Source organism: Arvicola amphibius, chromosome 10 (assembly GCF_903992535.2).
Source record: "Arvicola amphibius chromosome 10, mArvAmp1.2, whole genome shotgun sequence".
In the NCBI taxonomy this organism is placed as follows: domain Eukaryota; kingdom Metazoa; phylum Chordata; class Mammalia; order Rodentia; family Cricetidae; genus Arvicola; species Arvicola amphibius.
In genome coordinates, this window is record NC_052056.1 from 49,803,877 (window position 1) to 49,831,145 (window position 27,269).

General features: G+C 37.2%; 1 protein-coding gene across 12 annotated transcripts in view; it reads right to left on the reverse strand.

Annotated features, from left to right (window-relative positions):
• The window catches only part of Dzip3 (DAZ interacting zinc finger protein 3), a 78,514-nt gene that overhangs the window by 26,226 nt on the left and 25,019 nt on the right, over positions 1–27,269 (reverse strand). For all 12 annotated transcript variants that reach the window (XM_038345139.1, XM_038345138.1, XM_038345137.1 and 9 more), the window contains 6 exons: positions 24,617–24,731; positions 21,350–21,469; positions 18,349–18,450; positions 16,615–16,707; positions 15,723–15,775; positions 1,107–1,183 (listed from right to left, as the gene is read on the reverse strand). In XM_038345139.1, coding sequence (XP_038201067.1) covers positions 1,107–1,183; positions 15,723–15,775; positions 16,615–16,707; positions 18,349–18,450; positions 21,350–21,469; positions 24,617–24,731 — 560 coding nt within the window. The remainder of the gene's footprint in view (positions 1–1,106; positions 1,184–15,722; positions 15,776–16,614; positions 16,708–18,348; positions 18,451–21,349; positions 21,470–24,616; positions 24,732–27,269) is intronic.

Below are 27,269 nucleotides of genomic sequence, written 5' to 3' on the forward strand. Positions count from 1 at the left end.
TCTATCATATTAGGTAGTTCAAATACATACTAGTCAACATAGTTATCTAATGAGTTGCCTCTAAAAGTACAGTTCATAGACCAGAAGTTTCAGCACCTACCTGAGACTTATGAGGCATGCAGTCTTGGGTACCACCACAAACCTACCTATTGAATAGACACCTGAGAATTTGTTTGGTTCTTTTTGGGGGGTTTCTTTTCTTTGTTTGATTTTTTTAATCATCAGATGATAGGATTTAAGAAGGACTTATCTAATAAATTTAATAATTGTACTGCTATTTTAACTATGAAATGGAATGAGGAACCAGATTAAATTACTTGATACTTTCCAGTTTAACTAGACTTCAAAAGCAAAGCAGGCTAAAGTAAGTTTGAAAGTAGTGGAAATTCAGTCTATGATAGTATTTAGTTTTTGTGTGAACAGTAAACTGTGTGTTTATCATAAAAATATAGCTTTACTATTTCCCTTCATGATTTTGTATTTTAAGAGATTTTTAATGAGTAACTTTGCTTAGTATACTTGATATGCCCTGTGAGAACACAATGTAAGAGAAATTTTTCAGAAAGCCTTCTCTACACTGTCAAGCACAGAGCACACTAGCATTAGGGGCATCTAGTCTCCCTAGTAAGAGGTGTTGACCCCAATTCTTCCATGGAAACAGGGACCAATATGGTCTCCAATGATGAACAGATTGTGCCTGGTACACTCCTAAAGAGCTGGCATGTGAATTTAGAATACTTGACCTCAAGCTCCAAAATGTTCAGTCCTTCCCTTTTGGATTGTTTATATGCTTGCTCTTTTAAGTAATAAGAAGGGAAGAGCTGGATGAAAACTCTCCTGAGGTAAATCCTACCATATACTCACAAGTATGTTCCAGATTTAACATGTCTCGCCATAGAATGCCAAAGTAATATGAGAGTCATGCACTTGAGGTTTTATTGTCTTTGGGTTCTAGAATACAGCAAGAACTATTGGGTGGAATAAACCTGATGTCTGTGAAGAGCAACCATTAATAACAGCATAACTGCAATTATGAATGATATTTTACAGTGACAGTAAATAATTCCACAATACTTTTCAGTAGGATTCATATAAAAAAGTAATACCTTTCGTATTGAATTTTAAATCAAATTCTGATCTTATATCAGTGTCAGTTAATTCCAGAGACATCAACTTCTTGTAACTGTAAGTAGAAAAAAAAGTGTTATAGTGAAAAGTACCAAAGTGAAATCACATTTTTGATATAACCAACATTATGTAAGTGTTTTCTATCTACAAATAACTTGAAAGGAAAATGGAAAGATAATTTGAATAAAAAATAAAAGCCACCAGCAATGACAAGTCTACACTGTAATTTTCATTGTAACAAGAAGTACACAGAATTTAAAATGTTCATTCAAAAAGAATACTATGATGCAAAAACTATGTGGTAGCTGAGAGAAGAAAATAAAAGGATCAATAGTTCCAGCTCCCCTATGCCCACTTTAAATACAAAAAGCAACAAACCGGAACTCTTTTATGTACTATCATGATCAGAAAAGTTAAATAAATAATAACTAAAGGTAACACAACTTATTCAATTTCAAGAGATATTTAAAAAATAAAAACTCTTATAATAATATTAATGTAATTAGAAGGAATGGAAGGAAAAGCGAGAAAATTTGCTAAACAGGTAAATGCTGTTAATAAGTGAAAACTGTATTTTAGCTTTGAAATGAACTTTAACCCACATAACAAATACCAGATAGTAATAATAGGAAGTGCACGTTATGGTTGTTACTGTTTGTTGATAATGGATCATATCCCTGGTATCTTTATATGGAAAAATCTGAAGCTCAAATGAATTACTGTTAAAAAAACTAGATAAAAAGAATTATATAAGACTGCTTGTAGGAAATATAAATTGGTAAAACTATTGTGGAAAAAAAGTTTAACAGTATCTAATAAGATAAAGATATGCATAAAACATCTAGAAGTTCTAAGTAAATGTTATGAAAAATTTCCACACATATTTGTTTATTTTAGCACTATTTATATAGTTTAAGATAAGTAACACAATTATCTATCAATAGTAGTGTAAGTGTTGGTATAAAACAAAGTTACAGCAAGGAAATAACACAAATGATTCACACAATATATAGTTTAAGAATGCACAAAATAGAAATGTGTTTATAGACAGGTTCTACACAGAAAACTTATTATAAGCAAAAAATACATTATGTAACTTTGAAAACAGGTTATAGTAGGTTAGAAATGTATACTAGACATTCTGGAGTAATCACTTAAAAACAAAAAAAAACCCAGTACGAAAGTAATAGGACAGCAGTGTTGGAAGGATGGCTCAGCAGTTAAGAGCACTCACTGCATTAGAAGAGGACACCAGTTCAGTGCCCAGCACCAACATGGTGGCCCACAACTGTCTATAACTCCAGTTCTATAGGATTTAACACATGTTCTGACTTTCACAAGCTCCTACTCACACAAGCATGCACACACACACACACAAAATCTATTAAGACACACAAATAAAAAGAGATGGAAAAAATATAAAATAGTAGATTTAAATAAATAATCTCAATAACTGCAGAATATACATATTATATTTAAAATATGTATGAGTAAAGATTAATAAAGGCAAAGATTTAAAAATTGAAAATAAAAGAGATAATCTATGCCATCTACAAAAATAAATCAAGTTCCAATGACATACATAGGTTGAAAACAATCGATAAAAAAAAACGCAAATGTTAATACCAGACAAAGAGACCTGAAGTAGAACTGTAAGGGATAATAAAGATTTTAAGTGTGGGGCTACATAAATGATGTGCATTTAAACACTTGATAAAACAGCTAATAAATAAATAAAGATAAACCAAAGACTTTTGATAACTTTTTCAAAAAGTCAAGATACAGATATAAAACACTGAAACTAAGTGTAAATTGGTACCCAATGTGGGGCCCAAATTTTCACATAGTGCATGAAAGCTGAAACAAACAAAAACAGATATGGTTCCTTTAAGAGGCACTGCTGAGCAGTGGAGCACTTGAGAAGCTGGCACACTAAGTAAAAACAGCAATCTAAGTAAAAATGAGAGTCACGGCGCAGGCACCAGATTCCTAAAATGGGGACAGTTAAATGCAAGTTCAGCTCTCATGGACTCAAGTATGGGGCACAGCCAACTTCCAGAGTCACACTGTGGAGGGCCTAGCTGCCACTTACCAGTAAAGGTTGGGCTCACGTATTCAGAGAACACTACAGGTGCATAGTAAAACAGGTCCAGACTTAAAAACACACAAATAAACAAAAACTTTAAAACAGGTTACAGTGTACATAGGTGCTTAAAAGAGAAAAGAAAATGAATATAGACAGGAAACAACAAATAGTTTAAAACTAATTAAGCAAACTCTTTAAAGATAAGAGTAAGTGAATAAGCTATATAAAGATGGGAAATACAGTCTGGATCCTGTATGGTGCTTTGCTGACTTTGAATTGTCTTAATTTTAATGAGTGAACAACAGCTTTTGAGACACAGGATTGTAAAAGGAACATACTTTAGGAATATCTTAACTTTAAAATAAAATTCATAAAATATCTTGTGCTGGGGACGTTATGCTTTTGTTTCCACAGGAAATGAAAGGCTGTGGATTCTTTCAAAATTAATAGAGATTAGATTTGATTGGGGGATAGCCCCTGGAAATCTTGGCTACAGACATAAAGAAATAAACCAAGAAAAATTATAAGGCAGGTGACATATAAGCTGATTCCTTGGCATGGGCGCAGCATTGAGACGGACGAGACAAGGTAAGTCCTGCTGGTCACACAGAGGTTTCCCCACGACTTATTATTACACGCCGCCCTTTCACAGTACGGAAAAAGGTTTGGTTATACAGTCCAAATAAACTTACAAAGTTGACAGACAGATTGTTTTTTCTTTTGGTTTTTGGAGACAGGATTTCTCTGTGCAAAAGCCACGGCTATCCTAGCTACTGTAGACGAGGCTGTTCTTGAACCCACAGAGATCTGCCTGCCTCTGCTTTCCAAGTGCTAGGATTAAAGGTGTGTGCCAACATTGCCTGGCTGGTTCGTTTTTGTTTTTTGTTTTTTTTTGTTTTGTTTTTGTTTTTTTTTTTGTTTTGGATAGACATCTTTTACCTGATCAAAGATAAATAAAAAATATCACCTTTGGCTAACACAGTTCATATTTGTGTGAATGCAGATGTGTATGTTAACCTTTGAAAGATTGTTTTCAGAAAACAAATGGACTAGACACCAATGAAAATGGGTGGTCCAGGTGATGGGGGATGTCCTGCATATATGTTGCTTTTACTGGCTGATGAATAAAGCTGTTTGGACCAATGGTTTAGCAGAGTAAATCCAGGCAAGAAATCCAAATATATATATGAAGAGAAAGCAGGCAGACTCAAAGACATGCCATGTAGCTGCTGAAGAAGAAAGACACAGCTGAAACCTCATTGGTAGGCCACAACCTCATGGTGACAAATAGATTAACAAAAATAGGTTAATTTAATATAGAGTTACCCATGAATAAGCTTGAGCCATTGGCCAAACAATGTTGTAATTAATATAGTTTCTGTGTGAATATTCAGATCTGGATGGTAGGGAAATGAATGAGCAGTCTCTGTCTACACCCAGATGATCAAGCCTTTCACAGTGCCTCTGTTGCAGTTTGTTTAGAGTTCTGAGTTCAGAACATTTTAAGGCTGCTAGTTGAGAAATTACAGTCACATAGATTATTCGCACCAGGACTTCAGATAAGTCATGCACTTTCCTATAACAGAAACTAGACAAGTGTTATAACTAGTTTTCTTAGGACTTGACCAGTATCTCAGTTTTTTCCAGATCCCCTGGGGATACATGGCACACAGACAACAGGAAGAAGTCTAGAGAACACACACCCATATTCCTAGAGGTGGGGTGATTGATGTCATCATTTTGTGGGGATATAAAAATACAGGATAAAAAGAAAACTATTCATCTTAAATATTTTACATTGGTATGGATTTTTGTATATCAATACAAATTTAAGGTTATTTTTGTTACACTATGTTTCTACTCTTGTTTAAAGTATTGTACCTAAGCAGTTCATTTAAAAATGTAAAGTTCTAGTCCTTGAAAACTATTATTATAAACTGTTCAGGATAATTAAGAAATGTAGGTTTGCAGTTAGTTGTTGGATCCCTACAGGACAGGCCTTGATCTGTTTTGCACTCTTGAGGTTGGTTGAAACAGGAACAAAAACAGGAACAACCTGTTGTTTTCAGCAATGTTTCTAAGGATGTTTACCCCTAAGCCATTGAGTTAAGGTGATGAACTTCCTGCTATTGCTGGTTTGGCCTCCCCTGCTGAGGGCTATATATACTTGTGAGAATGTGGAATAAACGGCTTGTTTGAAGAACCTGAAGTGTGTTGCATGTTAATCCTGATGTCCCTCGCTCAGAAGAACAACAGTTACCGTGCTGGCAAAGTGGAGGTTCCCACCGAGATCTGAGAAAGAAGGGATAGTGGACGGGGTTGTCCTAGGCCGGTAAGGACGGATTGGTGTAAAATGGGATCCACAAGCAGTAAGAGAGACCTGATATGTCAGATAGCTAAATTGTTAGAGAAACAAAGAACCGTGGTCAAAGAGAACTATAGAAGACTTTTTTAAGAATATAGCCGCAGCAAGCCCATGGTTATTGACAGGTGGAGGTTTGAACATCTCCGATTGGAAACAGGTAAAAAGGGATTTGCAGAAACGGCTGCAAAAGGAGGGTGCCGATAGAGTCCCTATATCTACCTTTTCCGCTATGGCGCCTGGTTCGCGATGCCCTGCTTACTGACAAAGTGAAAGTGAGACCAGAGGTCATTGCGGTTAAAGAGATACTTGAAGAAATGCAGGAGGAGGAGAGTCGCCGGTCCAGAGGACCGGCAGAGTCACATAGGGACCAAAAAGAAATGTCAGAGGTACCAGTGGGAACTTTGGAATCTGGTGCAGGACTAAGGCTAGCGCGAAAGTCTGCCTGCATTCGGGCGCAAAACCAGATAGCAATAACCTCCGAGTCAGAAAATGTGGAAGACAGCATCAGCTCTAGTGCAGAGAATAGTTTTTCTGACGAGGAAGCACAGCTAATGCAGGAAATTAAGGTACTTCAGAAAAGGTTGAAGTACTGTAAGGCAAAGGATTCCTTATGTGTGCCATCAGCCCCACCTGCTTTTAATGAGGACTGGGGAAGGAGGGATTCCCGTTGGGGACTGACAGATAACAGGGAGGCCAAAGAGACCTCAGGAAGAAGAGGAGGTGTCTGTTTTTGGCCCCGGCACACAGTTGCTCCGGTTATAGAGGTACCTGATCCTAACAATCCAGGACAGGTGCTGAGACAACATGTGGCCTTGAGCTTTAAGGAGATGAAGCAATTGAAAGAGGCCGTGTCGGTATACGGCTCTCATGCCCCGTTTACTCTTGCCATGTTACAGTTTTTTGTGGTATTGAATCTTACACCTAGCGATGGCAGCAGATATGCCTTGCGGTATTATAAGGAGGAGATTACTTACTGTGGAGGGGAGAATATCAAGAAAATTGCTTACAAACGGCTAGGTTAAATGCGCAAGCGGGACAGGCACAGCACAATCTAGACATGCTAACTGTAGCAGGAGCTTATGCTGACTTGGCCAATCAAATTGTACTCGATCCTGCCGTATATCTCCAGATGCCGACTAAGGCTACCAAAGCTTGGAAAGCCCTGCCAAACAAGGCCGTGGGGGATCAGCTGTCTAAAGTTTTACAAGGGCCTTCAGAACCATTTCAGGACTATGTGGATAGGATACTGCAGTTGGCAGGGAGATTATTTGGTGATGTGACCACAGCTATGCCCATAGTTAGGCAGCTGGCGTTTGAGAATTCAAATGAATACTGTAAGGAAGCCTTGCGGCCACATAAGGCAAAAAGCTTAAATGAATACATCCGGATCTGCCGGGATACTGACAGGCACTTTATTCAGGGCCAGGTGATTGCCGCTGCCATCAGGCCTGGGCGAGGATCCCGGACAACTGGGGATAAAACCTGCTTTAACTATGGTGCCCTTGGACATTTTAAAAAGGAATGTCCACAACTCACTAGGGGAACTACTGCCAGACCAGAAAGGTGCCCACGCTGTAAAAGGCACTTTTACAAATTGTAAAAATGATTGCAGATCTGAGACAGATTAGATGGAAGGCTTCTGCCCGTCCAAGGCCAACAGCAGGGAAACTGGTGGAGAGCCCCGCTCCAGGGCCCCAGAACCTCAGTGTATGGAGCTATGACACCAGGAGTCAGGGGATCCCACCCTGGCAGTGGCCGTATCCAGTTTTTCCACAGGGCAATCCAAGCATTGCAGACCTTGCCTGTGCCACCCCAGCAAGTGCAGGACGGGACCTCAGTACCTCTGCCCAAGCAGTCTTGACTGCCCAAATGGGGGTTCAAGCTTTACCCACTAACGTTTTTTGGGCTGCTCCCTAGAGGGACCTTGGGGCTTATTTTAGGAAGAAGCAGTACTATCTTGAGGGGAATTCAAATTCATCCTGGGGTTGTTGATGCAGATTATCAAGGAGAAATAAAAATTATGACATCAGTTTCTCAAGGAGTTACAATAATTCCTCAGGGGGATCGTATTCTTGGTACCCTTAGTTAACACCTCCAACCCCACGGCCAGGTCCAGTCGGGGTGCTAAGAGTTTTGGGTCATCTGGCACTGCAGCCTTTTGGGTAGCTCATATGAAAGAAAGGCCACGTTTGGAATTGACTATTGACGGGAAGTCATTTAATGGGATTTTAGACTCTGGAGCTGATGTCTCCGTCCTGTCCTTAGAATTCTGGCCCAAGAAGTGGCCATTAGAAAGTAGTACTGCCACCCTACAAGAAATAGGTCAAGCAAATCCCAAGAAGAGTGCAAAAATATTAAAATGGCAGGATAATGAAAGCCATGAGGGTTACTTTCAGCCATATGTCCCCCCAGGACTACCAGTTAATCTCTGGGGAAGAGATATCCTGATTGAGATGGGAGCTGTCTTGACCACTCACCCACACCACCACCACCAGCGTCCCAAATTATGCAGCAACTGGGATGGAGACCAGGACAAGGGCTGGGAAAAAATCTGCAGGGTCAGTTGCAGCCAGTGACACCAGATAAACAAATTACCAGACTGCTGGGAGACCGAAGTAGTCTAGGCCATTTTTAGTTAGGGTCACTGTTCCCATGCCTGCCCCAATTCCTGTAACTTGGAAATCTGAAGATCCAGTTTGGGTGGAGCAGTGGCCCTTAACTCAAGAGAAATTGCAAGCTGCTCATGCCTTGGTCCAAGATCAGCTGCAGGATGGGCACACTGTCCCCTCTACTTCCCCTTGGAATACACCCATATTTATCATTAAAAAGAAATCTGGAAAAGGGAGACTATTACAGGACCTCAGGGCTGTCAATGAGGTGATGCAGTCTATGGGTCCTCTTCAGCAGGGATTGCCCTGCCCTTCGGCCATACCCCGGGGCTGGCATATAATTATAGTGGATTTAAAGGATTGCTTTTTTACTATTCCTCTAGCCAAACAGGATTGCCCTCTTTTTGCTTTTAGCCTCTCTTCAGTTAATTTTAAGGAACCAGTTTTGCAATTCCATTGGATTGTACTCCCACAGGGCATGAAAAATAGTCCTACCACATGTCAAACTAATGTTGCTGCTGCCTTGGAGCCTGTCCACTGTCAGTTTCCACAGTTATGTATTGTTCATTATATGGATGATTTATTAACAGCAGGGCCTGATTAAGATCAACTGCTCAGGGCTTATACTCAAATACAACAGGATTTAGAGAAGGCGGGGCTGATCATAGCTCCTGAGAAGGTCCAAATGCAAGCCCCATATTCCTGTCTTGGATACCAATTGGCCATGGATGGAATTAAACCAAAAAAATTAACTATTGACACCTCTCATCTTAAAACCTTACATGACTGGCAGCAGTTAGTGGCAGACGTACAGTGGATATGCCCCTCCCTAGCAATCAAAACAGGTGACTTAAGACCATTTTATGATATGCTCTTGGGAGACTCTGACCCAACTTCTTCCCGAATATTGATGCCTGCGGCCAGGCAGGCCTTAAGGCTTCTTCTGGACAACATTGAAAGGGTCCATCTCCAGCAGATTAATTATGATGAATCATTAAATTTTGTAGTTCTTGCTTCCAATTTTGCCCCTACAGAAGTCTTTTGGCAGGATGGACCTATTTTATGGGTACACATGCCTGCCTCTCCAGCAAGGGTAGTCACATCATACTATGAAGCTATATTACAATTACTTTGGAAAGCTTAGAAGGTTGCTGTCTAGACATTTGGGAAGTATCCTGACAAGATTATAACACCTTATACTAAAGACCAGCTAGTACATTTACAGCAGTACCATGATGAGTGGACCCTTTTTCTCACCTCCTTTTCTGGAAGTTTTGATTTTTATTATCCTCAGCATCCATTAATGGTCCTATTCAAAATCATCCTGTTATATTTCCCAGAATGATTAGGGGATCTCCCATACCCTCAGCTCATGTTGTCTTTACAGATGCTTCCCCTAAAGGTAATGCAGTAGTGGTTTCTTGAGGAAAAGTATGGAAGCGTCATGTGGGGGATGTATGAGCCCAAGCTGCAGAGGTAACAGCCTGCCTCATTGCACTCCAGCTCTTCCCTGGGGAACCTGTAAATTTGTATACTGATAGTGTGTATATGGCCCACATTTTAAGCCATTGGAGACATCTGCCTATATATATCACCTACCTCTAAGGTCCATCATTTGCTCAGCTGTGTTCAGCACGTGATTTGGCAGCGGACTGAGCCTTTGTTTGTCGGACATATCCGCAGTCATACCTGGCTGCCTGGGCCATTGTCAGCAAGTAATGATTTAGCTGATAAAAATACATGTGTTTGCTTTACTTCTGACTGCGCCCAAGAAATTCATGATAAATTTCACCTTAATGCACACTCCCTTCACCATCATACTCGATGCACGTGAGAAGTAGCCCAAGCCATTACATCGTCTTGTCCTCAGTGTGCACCTTTCCTAAGCAGCCCCAATTTAGGAGTTAACCCACGAGGATTACGACCAAATCAGTTATGGCAGATGGATGTTACACACATGCCTGCTGCAGGGAAACTTAAGTTTGTCCATGTATCAGTAGACACCTTTTCAGGAGTAATTTTCGCATCCTTACATTTAGGAGAACGAGCAAAAGATGCCATTGCACACTGCCTTTCTGCTTTTGCCTATATGGGCAAACCTGAGGTTATTAAGACAGATAATGGTACAGCATATATCAGCAAAAAAATTTCATCCTTTTGTTCATTCTATGAAATTTCCCATAAAACAGGCATTCCATATAACCCAATGGGTCAAGTAATCGTGGAAAGAGTCAATCAGACCCTCAAGCAATATTTTCAAAAAATAAAAAGGGGGGAGTTCATATTCTCCCCAGCAACTCAATTATCCACCATTCTCTTTATTTTAAATTTTTTGACTGTGGATGCTGAAGGGCGCTCACCTATGGAGCACCATACACAAATTAGGGCTCAGAGCCTAGGATGGGTTCGTTGGAAAGATCTGCAAACAGGAAGACAGATGGAACCAACCCCCTTGTTGGCAAAGTGAGGGGGACTGTATGTGTTTTTCCTCCAGGAGTTGATAAACCAATTTGTGTGCCAGAGCGGTGTGTAAGGCCAGTGACCCAGAAAGAAGACCGTGGTGCTCCTTCTGCTTCAGGTGATGACTCTGGTAACAACAACAGAATTATGAGTGACTGGGAGTCTGGTGTGAAATCCCCACTTTTAATGCCAGTTAGTATTGCATAATACCAATGGTCCCAAACTTGCTCTTTGGTGTTGGGATGCTGATAGAGAGTTATGTGGGGAGAATGTATCACTCAAGAGCCTGATTTGTTATACTGCTGGACGCAATGACTATTTGATCCTCTGCTTGCGTTCTTGCCCCATTTTTCTTTGTATTGTGGAATGGCACTTTGGGGGGCGATATTCTTGTTTTTCCAGGATCTGCAAGCTGAATAATTGCTAGGATGGTTCTGATGGAGCTTTGATCATTCGAGTGCCTGCTGTGATTCCTCTGCCGGTGCTGGTGTCCCAAGAACATCAGGAGATTATCCCTTATCGACAGTGGGTGAACAGCTGCATTGCTGCTGCTATTGCTGTTGCTGCCACTGTGGCTATGGTTGCTGGAGTTGCCATTTCGAGACAGCTGTGACTACAGAGACTGTGGATCAGCTGTCTGGAAGGGTTAGCAAGTCCCTACAGACACGGAGTACTCTGGACTCTCATATTGGACTTGGACTTTTAAATTTAAATCAACAAACTATACTTTTGCAAGAACAGGTAGATTTCCTTTGACTCCTGCAACAAGTGTCTTGTACGTTACACCTGCTAATGTTATAAATGTTTCTGATATGGTTAAACAGTTGAATGCATGTTTGGATGGCCCTTGGAATTTCTCCTTTTTGAATTTCACCCTGCAGACAGCTTATCATATTGTTAGTATTAATAGAATGTGGGTCCCTGCTGTGTCTGGATCCAGTCAGTAGAATGCCATGGCCCAGCTTGGGGGTTGGGTCCAGTGATTGTCTGGAATGCTTTCATTTGTACTGATACTGCTATTGTGGTTACCTGTTTTTGGATTCTCAGCCACTCTGTGCAGCAATCCCACATACAGCACACTGTCACTTGACAAGTGTTGCTTGGGCTGTCTTCTGGTAATCAGGAAGTGCCCCAAGTCTGCCTGCAGCTGCTGCAGAAGTCATGAGGGGTCCCTACGACGGGCAACTGTCCTGGTATAGAGAGCTTGCCTAAGACAGGGATTAAGGCCTCCCGTAGACGGGTAAGAGTCCTCTATCTGGGGGAGTCCTAAGACAGGGGCTCTCATGCTTTTAAAATAAAAAGGGGGGAATTGTTGGATCCCTAGAGGCCTTCGCACCCCCACTTGATCTGTTTTGCACTCTTGAGATTGGTTGAAAACAGGAACAAAAACAGGAATAATCTGTTGTTTTCAGCAATGTTTCTATGTTTACCCCTAAGCCACTGAGTTAAGGTGATGAGCTTCCTGCTATTGCTGGTTTGGCCTCCCCTGCTGAGGGCTATATATACTTATGAGAATGTGGAATAAATGGCTTGTTTGAAGAACCTTAAGTGTGTTGCATGTTAATCCTGATGTCCCTCGCTTAATTTAGAATAGTCAAGAAAAAGAGAGAAAAGATACAAACTGCAAAAACAGGAAATGAAGTGACATTATTACATCATTATAAACATAAAAATCCTGGTTAAAGAAACCATAAAATTAAGTCAGTGAAATGAATAGATAGAGTTACCTTAGGAGGAGTCAGAAAAGCATTCCCCAAATTCTCTTGTCTGCCCTGCCAATCACCTAGTGTTTGCAAATTTAAAGCAATCCATCCAAAGGCCAATGATCTCTACTGAAACTACCACCCAAGAAAAAAACTATACAGTTTAAAATCAGTCACATTAACCACCTATCAAAACAAAAGTAAATTATACACTGGAGAATAATAGAATTCAGAATCTTATGTTTCAGGTAATATTTTGTGGGCTGGGAGCAAACCAGCAAGCAATACAAATTCTTATCCTCAATGACTATCAAATGCTTATTATTAAATCCCACACACTAATAGTGGGAGACTTCAACACTCCACTCTCACCACTGGACAGGTCAGTCAGACAAAAAAATTAACAGAGAAAAAAAGGGAACTAACAGATGTTATGACTCAAATGGACTTAACAGACATCTATAGAATAGTCCATCCAAGCATAAAATAATATACCTTCTTCTCAGCACCTTATGGAACCTTCTCAAAAAGTTTGAATAATCCCATGTATTTTATCGGATCAACATGGCTTAAAATTAGAATTCAACAGCAGCACTAATTCCAGAAAGCCCACAAACACATGGAAATTAAACAGTGCTCACCTGAATCATCAATGGGTCAAGGAAGAAATAAAGGGAGAAATTAAAGATTTCCTAAAATTCAATGAAAATGACCACACAGTATACCCAAATTTATGGGACACAATGAAAGCAGTGTTAAGAGGAAAATTCCTAGCACTAAATGCCTACATAAAGAGGCTGGAAAAATCCCAGACTAGTGAATTAACAGAACATTTGAAAACTTTAGAACAAAAAGAAGCAAACTCACCTAAGGGGCAGGAAATAATCAAATGAGAGCTCAAATTTAAAAAACAGAAACAAAGAAAACAATATATAGAATATATATAGAATTAATAAGACAAAGAGTTGGTTCTTTGAGAAAATCAACAAAATAGACAAACCTTTATCCAAACTAACCAAAAAGCAGAGAGAGAATATTCAAATTAATAAAATCAGAAATGAAAAGGGAGATATAACAATAGATATGGAGGAAAGCTAGATAATCATCAGGTCATATTTCAAAAACTCATATTCCACAAAATTGGAAAACTTAAAGGAAATGGAAAACTATTTGAATAAATATCATTTGCCAAAATTAAATCAAGACCAGATAAGCAAATTAAAGAGATCTATAACTGCTAAAAAGAAAATAGAAAGTCACCAAAAGTCTCCCAACCAAAAAAAAAAAAAAAGCCCAGGACCAGATGGTTTCAGCTCAGAATTCTACAAGATACTCAAAGAACTAATACCAATACTCCTCAAATTGTTCCACATAACAGAAACAGAAGAAACATTGCCAAACTTTTTATGAGGTCACAATTACCCTGGTAGTCAAACCATATAAAGACATTACTAAGAAAGAGAATTACAGACCATTCTCACTCACGAACATTGATGCAAAAATACTAAATAAAATATTGGCAAATTGGATCCTGGAAATACAATCAGAACCATCATCCACCATGATCACGTTGGCTTCATCCCAGAGATGTAGTAATGGTTCAATATACGAAAATCTGACAAAGTAATCCACCATATAAACAAACTAAAAAATAAAAACCACATGATCATCTCATTAGATGCTGAAAAAACTTTCAACAAAATACAACATCCCTTCATGATAAAGGTCTTGGAGAGAGCAGGGATACAAGGAACATACCTAAACATAATAAAGGAAATATACATCAAGCCAACAGCCAAAAGCCAACATCAAACTAAATGGAGAGAAACTCATAGAGATCCCGCTGAAATCAGGAACAAGACAAGGTTGTATATACCTAAAAGATGCTGAATTATACCACAAGGACATGTGCTCAACTATGTTCATAGCAGCATTGTTTGTCATAGCCAGAACCTGGAAACAACCTAAATATCCATCAGTTGAAGAATGGATAAGGAAAATGTGGTACATTTACACAATGGAGTACTACATAGCAGAAAAAAAATAACATCTTGAATTTTGCAGGCAAATGGATGAAGCTAGAAAACATCATCTTGAGTGAGGTAACCCAGACACAGAAAGATAATTATCTCTTAACCACTCTTAAGTAGTTTTTTAAAATAAAGCAAAGAAAACCAGCCTACAAATCACAATTCCAGTGAACCTAGACAACAATGAGGACTGTAAGAGAGACATACATGGATCTAATCTACATGGGAAGTAGTAAAAGACAAGATCTCCTGAGTAAATTGGGACCATGGGGACCATGGGAGAGGGCTCAAGGGGGGAGGAGAGAGGGAGGGGGGGAGGGAAGGAGGGGAGCAGAGAAAAATGTATAGCTCAATAAAATAAAGAAAGAAGGAAAGAGAGAAAGAAAGTCAGTTAGCATACCACAGAATACTTCTAAAGTTATGAATATAATGGCATTTTTCAGAGAAGTCAAGTCATAGAGTTAGCCTAGGATGCCAGTTGACAATGAATGGGTAATAAAAACGGAGTATGATTCAGCCACAAGAAGAACTAAATCACATCATTCACAAGAAAATGGATGAAACCAAAGAATATTGTATTAAAAAAAAACAAGGAAACACAGCCTCTTGAAAAAGACAATTACCATCTTATACCTCACATATGGGATGTAGATGAAATTAGATGGAGTAAGAGGAGCTGCAGAGAATAGCAAAAGCAGAGGGGAGACCAGCGAATCTCTCGAGTTTACTGGCCAGCATTCTGTCTCAGAAGAAAATATCAAGAGACACTGAAGAAGATATTCAGTGTTGACGTCTGGCCTATGAATGCACATGCACACTGCCATATGAATATAAACATGCAACTCACCGCCCAACTTATATATTTAAGAAATAAAAGGGAAAGGTTAGAATAATGTTTTAATAACTGTAGTTTCAAATTTCCACAACAATATCCTATGTCTCTGTAAATGTACATATACATCAACATTATTGAGCAATGTGTTTTGTTCACCTACAAAATAGGAAGATTTTAAATTTAAGACAAGCGTTGAGGTCTACATAAGCTTTGAAAAATAAAAAGTTTTTACATTATAACAAAAAACGTAATGTTATTTTAAGAAATATGTTTTGTTTTCAGAAAATGGTTAGTTTTACACTTAGTGGTAATCATGAAAATTTTCCTTCCTTGTTAAAATGTAAACACCTATAACAGTAGAAGAAGGAGGAACAAATGAGAACTCAGTGTGATTTTTTTTCATACCAAATACTATTAGATGCCTTAAAACTGATAGAAAACAGAAAGAGCAAATAAAACACAGAAATGCTCAGAAAAAAATTAACAATATTTTATTTCAAGCTTACCTTGCTCCTAAATTTTCGATGGTTATATATTCATCCTTTCTCACCACTTCAAACTGCAAGTGATGGAGAAAAAAAGCCCTAAAATAGTTCAATTTTCAAAATTCTTTAAGTTCTTAACTTCCACATTTACAGAGATACTTAGAATAAAAGCACATTGACTATAAAACAGATGACACAAGCTAATCAACATAAAACACGACTCAAATGACAAATGACAGTTGCTCTTAAAAGCAGTCAATTTCACATTACGTGATTTTGAATGCTGACACTGAAATATAGAAAGAAACTTAAGATATAAAAGAACTATAAATAGCAAGATAAATAATAAAAATAAGCTTCATTTATAGTTCTAGTCTTATTCTGCTTACCTTAAACTAAAAGTTTAAGATATCCTATGAATTAAAAACTATATGTACTATGTTTTATTTAACATATTTAGTTAACAGATGTACATTAAACAGAAATTAGGTAGTTATTTACAAACTAAATGGTTCAGGGCCTGGAGATAGAGCTCAGCAGTAGGGTACACTTTCAACATGTTGAGGCCCTTTATTCAACTTGAAGTTCCACCAAAAGAGAGAAAGAGTCAGAAAGTCTAAATTTATTTTGAATTTAAATTGGAAAGAAGTAGTTAAATTATCATACTTTATCATTCTTGATCTACAATATATTCACTAGTTCATTGATGCTATATTTATCTATTTCTACTTTTTAGATTTTCTTATATTTAAAATTCATTTAATATACCAGATAAAACAAGAATAAAAAGGGCAGAGAGCTTAGTCACCAAAACTAGAATGTAGCTAGGATCCTGTTATTATTGTTAAGAATATGCCAAAAATAGTACTACAAAGAAGGCTGGCAAGAAAAAAAATCAGGAAAAGTCACTCACCAAAATTTTGACAATTCCAGGGATATCGCATTGTAGCATCCTTACCATGTCACCTGCACATCCATCTTTCAAACATTTTTTCCCACTAAAACTCTAAAATCGTTAATAGAAAAACATAAAATTATAAAATCAGCATTGTAAAAATCTAAGGCACTTATGCAATGAACGTTAGAAGCAGATAATGTTGTGTGACAAACTGAACGATATGAATAAATTAAGAATTAGCTGTTCAGTTACAGGTTCAAAACCAGCTTTCATCCAACACCCTCGCCCCGCCACAAACATACACTTATACCTCCCTACAACACAACACTGTCAGAATGTATGGACTTAATCTTTTTCCCAGGAAGCATTAGGTCCACATATTAATTAATCTTTGTTAGTGACATGGTCACAGGCATGAAATAATGTCCATAAAATAGTGGGTAAGTGTGCCTCCAGGGTGTATCAGCTGAAAGCAAGTGCATGTGTGGATAGTTATTATTTAGTAATTCATGCATGACAAAACCTATTATGATTTGTACAAAAATATAAGTACTATTTCTGCATAAGAATTAATAGTTCATTACTACTTTGATCTTGACTTGACTGTGAGACCTAAGTATATACTACTCAGTAGAAATGACAGATAAGAGATTTCAAATGTTTAAGTAGTCATTATATAAACAGAGCAAGTGAAATGAGTTATCAATCTTTATTTAAATAAAAATCAAAGTTCCTACAAAAAATATTGAGCTATTCAATGCATTTTATTATCAATGTGTATGTATGTTGTAAATTTTACTTTAATTTTTAGACTTCAAACTCTTTTTTTTAATTTTTTTAAATTTTTTTTAAAAAATGTTTTTATTGAGGTATTCATTTTCTCCACTCCTCTCCCTTCCTTCTCTCTTTTTTCTACTTTCTCCCTTAAGGAGCTATAATACAGCCTAAAGAATATACGATAATCCTGAAAAGAAACTTTAAGTAACATGTACTCAGCACAAAATGTATCAAATTTCCATAAGCTACTTAAGGATTCTAGAGAAAAGGGAGTAATAAAAACAGTGAGGTTTCTGGCTCTGATCTTCCCATTTCTTCTGGTTAATTTCTATTTTCTATACTTTTCTGTCTAATACTGAGAAAAATCAATTGTCCCATCAACTACATAAACTTAAAAGTATGTATCACTTTAATGCCTTATATGTTTTATTTTTATAGCATGACATACCAGTTTAATTGCTTTTATCTGCTCACCTCCCCATAAACCCTATGACATATGTACACTGAAATATTAGTCACAATGGTGCAGTTACCAGTCTAATATAATAAAACTGGAATGTGGTTCAAGCTAGATTTGATCCTAAATCTGCCACCTCCAAGTCCAATGTTCTTTTCTACTGTACCACTATTGCTTAAGGGTATTTTCCTTGTTTACATGATGTAAAATTTGTAAAACTTAAAGTCACAAAACAACCATGGCAACAGAACGAATAATTAATACAGAAAAAAGCTCTGAATTTCACTTTAACTCTATCATGGCTGACATGGCTAAATGGAAATAACTCCATATTTGAACACTAACTCTTTTTCTCCTATTCCAACTTTCAAATTGAATTTACACATAAAGTATGAGTGTCAAGAAGACAAAAACCAGATGGAACTGAGGGTGGAAAGGAAAAAAAAGTGAGCGTGAGCACAAACAGAACACAGGGAAGGGAGTGACATGCTGTGCTGTGGGAAACAGTGCAATACCTCATCACTTTCTCCTGGGTACTTTAAGTTCTTGAACTTTTTCCAACAAATTTTATGGAAGTAAACACAGCAACTTTTACTGCACATTAGCTGAAAAAATCCCTTGGAAAAATATAAATACAGAAATATAATTCATGTTAACATAGAAATACCATCTGAAGTCATTTTAAAATTCTATAATTTACAGATTATACTTTATTATAATACTTTTTTATACAACATTCAGAATTTATTAGCAAAGCCTATATATAATACCAAATGAACTTCTGATACTGTAGAATTAAAGTCAGAAAAATGAGGACAGCAAAAAAGGAGAGAAGGACAATAATTTGAACTAGGCAATGTAAAATTTTCCATATTCTATGGCACAAGAAAATAACAAACACCCTCAAATGTTTTTGTGGAACACGCTACCTAAACATCCCCACTTTTACATTCCTCTCTTCCTCCAGCTCAACTCATTTCTGCGCCATTATTCTTTGAATTCCCCTGTTAACCTCCCAAGAGACCTGGTGAAAGAATTCCAAGTCTACTATATTTTCTAAGAATAAACTGTTGTACTCTCTCCAGGAACTACTTCCTTTAAATAGGAATTCTCCTTAGATATCAACAGTCTCAACTATAACCAGAACTTTTGTTGCTACACGACATTCATTTGGTTGGAATCCTGAAGCTACTCTAAACCATAGACTGACTTACCACAGCCCCAAAGACTTGAATACTACATCTCTCTGCCTGTCTTACTTGTGAGAGAAGCCCACAGCTGAAATGCTAGCCACTTTATTTCAGAAACAGAATCTGACCTGTACTGAGAGTGACAGTTCTCACCCTGTCCTGTGATTTCACAGCCACACTCTAATTTAGAGACCACAAGATCAACGTGGTTCGCATTCCTACTTTTACTCTCTTTCTTCACCCAAGGATTTACACAGAGGTGATCACTTATTTAGTAACATGAGCCCTGAGAATTGATCACTTCTAAGTATATATGCCACTTTTCCCAATTTCTACTATTTTTCATTAATATAGTGGAAGAAAATTTACCTTTTTTATTATCTTATTTTTGAGAACGTCATAGGTAAGCACTGCATTTAACATCACTTTTGGCCCCCTTTTCCCTCTCAAATTCATCTTTTTCTTATTATTGTACATATACACACGTTTGAATGTACATAGTGTGCATATTTATGCACATCTGTATAAACAAACTATTGGCTCAATTTAGTGTTGTTAGTCTGTACATGTGCCCCAGACTGACTGAAAAATCTATGCTGCAGCTTCTCCTTGGAAGAGACTGACATCCCTTTCTCAGCAGACACTGACCAGCAGCAGCTCTTCATCTCGGGAAGGGACCATGTGGAATGTTCCCTGTTTGCACTGGCAGGTTAATTTCTGTCATTTTTAGGCAACCACATGTTAATATTTCAAGGGTGTACTTTCCCTGTCAAGGTTAGGGAACACTATGTAGCTTCTGGGCTTCTGGCTCTTATAATCTTTCCACCTTTTTTTTTTTTTATTTAATGATTTTACCTGAGTCTTAAGTACTAGGGGTATGTGGCAGACATATCAGTTGGGGCTGGGTACTCCAATAGTCATGTGTGTGTGTGTAAATGCTGCTGTGTAACATCGGGTGATATTGCTCTCCACAAAAGCCACGCCTATCTAACAAAAACCAAAGAGACAGGCAGAAGAAAGAAAACTCCCTCCCAGTTGTTAGTCAAAGGAATAGAAGAGTTCCCAGAAACAATGCAAAAAATTGAGAATTCCTTTAGTTGACTTCCAGAGCTTTAAGATAAAGCCCCATTTCTGCAGACACCTCTAATTTCAGACCCAGAACTTGGAGCAACGGAGCTAGAATTGACTTGGAAACCTCCTTCCTAAATTCCGCTATTCACAGTTACCAGAATGTACTATGAAAGCTGCTGAAAAAGAAGAGTAAACTCTAGTGCTACTCAGCTACAAACCGCAACAATGATTACAGCATCAAGATATCCACAATGCAAGAAATTCATCAGTATGGCTATAAGAAGCCAAGGACAATGGCAATGGGCTTGGATTCTACAGCGTGGACGGGATCTGTGTGGGCCTTGTCAGCTTGGTTGATCACCTTGCTGGACCTGGGGGGAGTTGGGAGGACCTTGGACTTAACATAGAGTAGGGAACCCTGATGGCTCCTTGGCCTGGAGAGGGAGGGAGTGGGGGTATGGGTGGAGGGGAGGGGAGGGAAGCGGGGAGGAGGAGGGGAGGAGATGGAAATTTTTAATAAAAAAAAAAAAATAAACCATGGGGGGAAAAAAGATATCCACAATGATGCAATGCTGGCAATATTATGTTGGGAGTAACCAAAAGCTGTCTATTGGATGTAAGGCCTACTCAGTGGGAGGGAACTGTGCTTCCTACTAGAACCAAGCCAAATATTCTTGGCTGGAGAGATAACATGCCCCAAAGGAGAACTAATCATTGTCATTTTCTAACTGTATAGCCAACATAAAACCAATACAATATCTAACTATAGTCTAAATATTTATCCTTATTCCCACAGATAAGTGTAGCTCTTACCACTCATCAAAGAAGCTTCTTTTTGCAACAGAGATTATTTCAGAAATCCACAACTGGTCAAAATATAGAGAACAAATTATTTTACTGTATGAATGAAGGGCAAATAGCCATAACTTCAGAGGCAGGTGAATATTACAAAACTTCAGCAAAACCAACCTATTCTTATACTGATTCATAGAATATAATTAATATTGACTGTGAATACATGTTCTCAGAGACAAACTACTTCTCAATTATATCACATTATAAAGTAAACACCGTTCTTTAATTTTTTTTCACAGAGCTGTGACAAAATCCAAGAACCTGCACTTACCTCAGTAGAGCTCTGACACAAAGCCACATCCTACACCTTACGTAGTATTTTCATGTACATTGCTAAAATAATGTTAACTGTTTTATATTCTATAAGATTTAAAATGGTTTTAACTGATAATTACGTTACCTTATAGTTGGTGTTCTTTAAAATGTCAGCTTCACAAGAGCGCTCACAATCAAGATAACTGCAAATGGTCTGTTTCATTATATTACTTTCAGTTGTTTGGATAAAATTATTGAGAACATCCTAGAATTTAAAAACACATACTCTTGTGAATTATCTATAATAAATTAAGCCAGAAACATATCCAAGATTTACCTTAAGTAACATATCCAAAGATCCCATTTTAAATTACTCCGTGTGTGTATGCATGTATGTATAATACTAACACAACTTATTTACCCAGTCCAAAGTAAATAAATAGAAAAGCCCTAAATTAGAAAAAAAAATGGATATCTTACAGATAGAAAGTAGACAAGTGTATGTTTGAAACTCTACTTGTCTTCCATATTCTAAGCCATGGTATGTTCTTATCGAGAACTGTATACATATTTATTTCAGTTTTTAGAGCCAATCAAGACACAAAGACAGTGGAACCACTACAATGTGCAATATGACAATGACACAGTGGACAGAAGAATGATACAGAAATGTTTCTCCAATGCCAAGTCATAGCATGGATTAAATTTTCTCATTTTAAACTAGTTAACTTTCAGCAAATTACACTATATTATCTGAGTTAGACAAGGGCCTTAATACCTTTTAGAGAGAATATGTTATATCAAGTAGTAACAATATACTATGAATATATACAATATGAAAAGTAACCCTTTACAGGTTATTTAATGAACCATAACAACATATATAAATTTTACAAAAATCTGATAGAAGATATACCAAAAATAACAAGAACAAAACCAATAACAAAAAAACACTCATAAAAGTAGTAATTTTAACGAATTAGTCTATTCATAAGTCAGACTATTACTAATAAGCATCAAAACAATAAAAAATTGAGAATTTATCCTTAACAACTCTTAGAAAGAAAATGGAAAAAGTAAAATAGGTTACATGTAAAGAGCTAAAAATCAGACTAACATCAGATTTTTTAAAAATAACGTTAAAGGATAGAAAATAATGGAGAAAAAATGTAATGTGTTAAGTTTTGTTTGTTCTGTATTATGTTTGTATACCATTTGTGTTGATTCTCCATGGTGGGCAGAGATGAGGCACTCGATCTCCTGAGACTAGAGTTACAGATGGTTATGAACTGCTGTTGGGTCTCGGAATTAAATCTGGGTCTTCTGGAAGAAATGCCAGTGTTCTTAACCACTGAACAATCTCTCCAGGCACCAGGAAAAATTTTTAATGATGGAAAAATTATTTGAACCTACAATTCGATTTCTAGGCAAGGCATATATAAAGTTCACAAAAATGGATTATCTTGAGAATTAAAAGATCTCAAAAAATTCATCTCCCTATCAAGCACTTAAGCTTGAAGATACACCAGTCTAAACAAGAAAGAAGGCCTCAAGTGTAAAACTTCAGTTCTGAGACATAGAATTTTGCACAGAAAAAAAGAAAGATAAAACTCTACAGCATGGACGGGCTCTGTGTGAGCCTTGTCAGTTTGGTTGCTCACCTTCCTGGACTTAGGGGGAGCTGGGAGGACCTTGGACTTAACATAGTGAAGGGAACCCTGATGGCTCTTTGTCTTGGAGAGGGGTGGAGTGGGGGTATGGGTGGAAGGGAGGGGAGGGAAGGGGAGGAGATGGAAATCTTTAATAAAAAAAATGAGAAAAAACAAACAAACAAACAAAAAAAATCATCCCCAGGGTGAGGCCAATTTAACAAAATTCAGTAAGATGGGAGAAGTGTGTGCATGGGAGATGGGACAGCATGTGTATACTTAAAGGAGATATCTATATAAGAGAGCTCTCTAGTTCCACAACTGTTATACAGGAAGGGCAAGACAATACCTAAAAAAATTTAAATACTAGGAAAGCTTTCATGTAAGGAGGGGAAAAAAGGCTATCTAAAGATCATAAATTAGAGATGCAGACAATGAAGCAAAGACTGGGTTTTTAAGTCTTTTAGTCTTTGATAGTCTTCAGTAAAACTGCCTCTATAAACTTCTCTGTATGAAATGAAGCGAAACTAAAAGTTTGAATGGTAAGGAAAATAGTTGAAAGGAGGAAAACAGTAAAACATCAAACAAATTAGAGACTGTTAGATAGGAACAAATATGTAAACTTTAAAAATATACAAAATTATTATTTAGTTAAGTCAATTAAAAGTCCTTTTTATCTTGACAGTGGCACAAAACAATCAGTAGAGTCTACTGATTACTCATAAATGCATATTAAAATACATCATTGTGAGTGGAAGTTTACAAAATTTATCTTTTCAGTTCTGACAACTGAAATCTGATTTTGAACCTCTACCAAATATGCCTCTTGATTTTCAGGGATGCTATTAGCCTTAAAGGCAAAATAAAATGTAATTATTCAAAAAGATTTAAAGTCAAAGTTTAGTGAAAGATTTGTTCTTGAAATATCTACCAAGAGAAACATGGGGCTATTTTCACTTTAAACAAAGCAATTCAATGGCTTTGCATTAAAACTGTCTGAAATGTAAGCATTATTCAGAAGGTCTGGGGAGATAGAAGCTCTCATTCTTTATAATGAATATACACTCGTCTTCTGTACTAAGAGGAAGTAAAGAAAAAACCATCAACACCTTTATAATGCAACAGCAGTGGCTTCATGAGTCTACCATATAAATGTTATTCTAATAAAATGTTATCAGAACATACAAAGATCATTTTATGTAAGAATGAAAAACTGAAAAGTTCTAGGTTGGACTATGTACCAGTAGACACAGAGTAAAACTTGATGTATTTTACCAATTTTAATAAACACGTAGAAAATTATTAATGTGTATATTCACATGTATATAGAGAAGCAATTAAAAGGGAGAGAAGAATAATTTATCCATTTGAATAAAAAGGAGTAAAATTAATTTTTCTTTAGAGATAAAAGAGGTATTTTTCTAACCAAATGATTTAGTAATTTGAAAATTAAACCAAAAATAAAATAGCAAATGCAATTATATAAAAAACTTAATTATTAAACATGTGTTTTTAAAAGACAAATATTAGGCTAGTTAAGCTACTCGTCTTCGTATCTTGAAAATGGTGACAGTGATTCCTCTTTTATCTAAATCTGCTCACATTCTGCACCAGGTAATAGAATTAACTAAGTTTCTTTCTTACAAAAAAAATTGCCAATAAAATAATGTATTATAGAATATTAGACACTTGATTTTAAGGTTACTTGTTAAAGATGACTCTGAGTTGTCACAAGTTATAAACTATTTTTAATAATTTCTTACGTTGAAAGTTGTAGGGAAATCTTCATCATCTGTAGGTTCTATGTCAAACCAATCATCATCTGTATCTCCTATTTCTCGCAAGCTTTTGTGAAATTCTAGTAGTCCTCCATTATACCTGCAAGGCAGTTTAAAGAAATTGTCAGTTTGAACTGGACTCAGGTGCTATATAGTTTATCAACGAGGGAACCAGAAACCCATGGAAGGTGGTGATAACCTCTGGCATGCTGTAGAAATACAAATACTAGGACTCTCACCTGTGGTAGACTGGGATGAAATACAGGTAGGAGGGGAGGCACTAGGTTATGTAGTAGCTCAAGCTTGAATAGTATGGGGACCATGGTAATTAAAGGGGTTGTAGAGTTGGTTGGCTTTTGTTAACTGTCTTGGAGGCCTTGAAGAAAGAGAATGACAGGTATAGATCAGCCAACTATAAGTTTAGCATGCACTTTGAAAGCCAGAAGGCCTCTAAGGCAGCATTTAAATTGATTCTCATTTCCTATACTCAATCTGTGCTGAAATTAAGGGCCAAATTTAATTAGAAGATAGGGCAAACTATAAAAGTAAACAAATGCACAGCCTTGACAGGCTATTATCAAATCAGGACACTCTGTAAAAGCTAGAAGAATACTATGCTATGATAAATTTAAAAAATTCTAACATTATATTATATCAAACCTGAGGCCTGAATTTTATAATTAAAGGTAAAGCACCTGCAATAAGACTTCAGGCCAAGCCTCAAAGGGACTACTATTCTAAAATCAGGGGTTTGATAATGAATAAATAGACATAGATATCTGAAATGAGGATGTGTAAGTGAATGTGCTCAGAAATTGCAAGTGTATAAATTCTTGTTTACCAATTTGACTAGGAAGGATTTCTTCTTCCTTGCTAGAATACAGCTGTCCCCCCCCCCCCCATTATTTAGAGATCATTAAAAAATACCATCAGAGATGCACATCCCAAGAGAAAACTATCTTCTTCATATTTTTCTCTCTCTCCACTCACTGCCCTTGGACAATGACAGCTAGGATCATAATCATAATGGCCCAAGATGGAAATCAAAGACTAAGTCCAGGAAGAATAAAACACATATATATTCATCTAGAAATTGTCCAACATGACTGATATGAAAGAAACATGGAAGTCGATCCTAAGAATGTGAAACCAAGGGAAAACACAAGCCCTAATGAGGAAGTGGATATGGATATAGGAAAACTCACATACAAGTCATGATTCGCTATTCTTTTGGGGTGGGGGGTGAGACAAGGTTCCTCTATGTAACAGCCCTAGTTGTCCTGGAATTAGTTAGCTCTTATAAACGAGGTTGTCCTGCCTCTGCCTCCTGAGTGCTGGGATTAAAGGTGTGTGCCACCACTGCCCATCTAATGATTCACTATTCTTGCAGGGACACCTGAAGCCAATCCTAACATGCTTCCAGAAACTTGATACAATTATGGTCAATAGTAAATGAGGTAGAAAGGCTGGAAATTTCTTGGTATAGTATTAATAGAATCAGGAGTTTCAAAGGGTTATAACAGGATTGCTCTGTAAGAATGCAGAACCTATCATTTTTTGGGAGTGCAAAAAGCCCTGAGTGAATTTAGTCATGGTCCTGTCAAAGATCCTGTAGGTACAGGCTCAAAAGAATGGAAAAAACCTTCCTTGGAGGACAAGTGTTGAGTGCCGACAATTGTGTGTAGAAAATGTGCAATGTAGTTTTCTCCCGTTGGACACTTACAGTCTAAAGAATGCTCCACTATAGAGACTACTCCTACTGACATTAGCTAAAGCTGTCTCATTGATCCAGCTATATAAAAAAAGCTATGTCATTGATTATCTGAACTATTACTATTATGTAGTAACTCTGCCTCCTTGTTCAGCTGTATACAATAATTCTGCCTCTTTGTTCAGATCTATATAATAAACATGCTAAGTTTCCAGGGCTTTGTGGTTTCTCCAGCCAGGAGTCTAGACCACCTGATCCCAGTTTTGGTCCATGTGTCTGCCTATGTTTGTTTGTTTGTTTTTAATCCTTCAATGCCCCTGTCAGGTCTGTTCCTGGAGTTGTGCTGGATATAGCAATCACAAGCAATGTTCCTGGAAGAAACACTGACTAATGCACTAAGAAATATAAAGGGCATCATTAACTGATAAGCTCTTCTATAGTCCAGGGAAGAAGAATGCATAGTCACGTTCCTTCTACTTGTTAGCTTTCAAGATCTATTTCTGCTACTCAACCAACATGTATGTTTACTTTTATTTTATTCCAACATTAGTTGTACTGAATATTGTAATTTTTGATAAATTGGTTTGTTTAATCACCTGAGTCAATACTACAACCAAAGTTTCTATAACCTACCATTTTCAAAGACAAAATGCACTTGTTGGATAAACAGTTGAAATATAGAAAAATAACTTAGAAAGTGATGATTCTGCCATTTAAAGAGTTTTTTGTGTTAATGATATAGAAGACCAATCAAGAGAGAAGAAAAAGTAGTTTACCTTTCTCAGGAAAGGTACACATCTTTGTATTGATTTATGTTAAGTATCTGACTATCAGTGAATCATCTTTCCATTTGGATCTTTACATTCTGCAAAGCATCATACTAACACTGGGACATTGATGATGTCATCCTAGCCAGACTCAGTGACT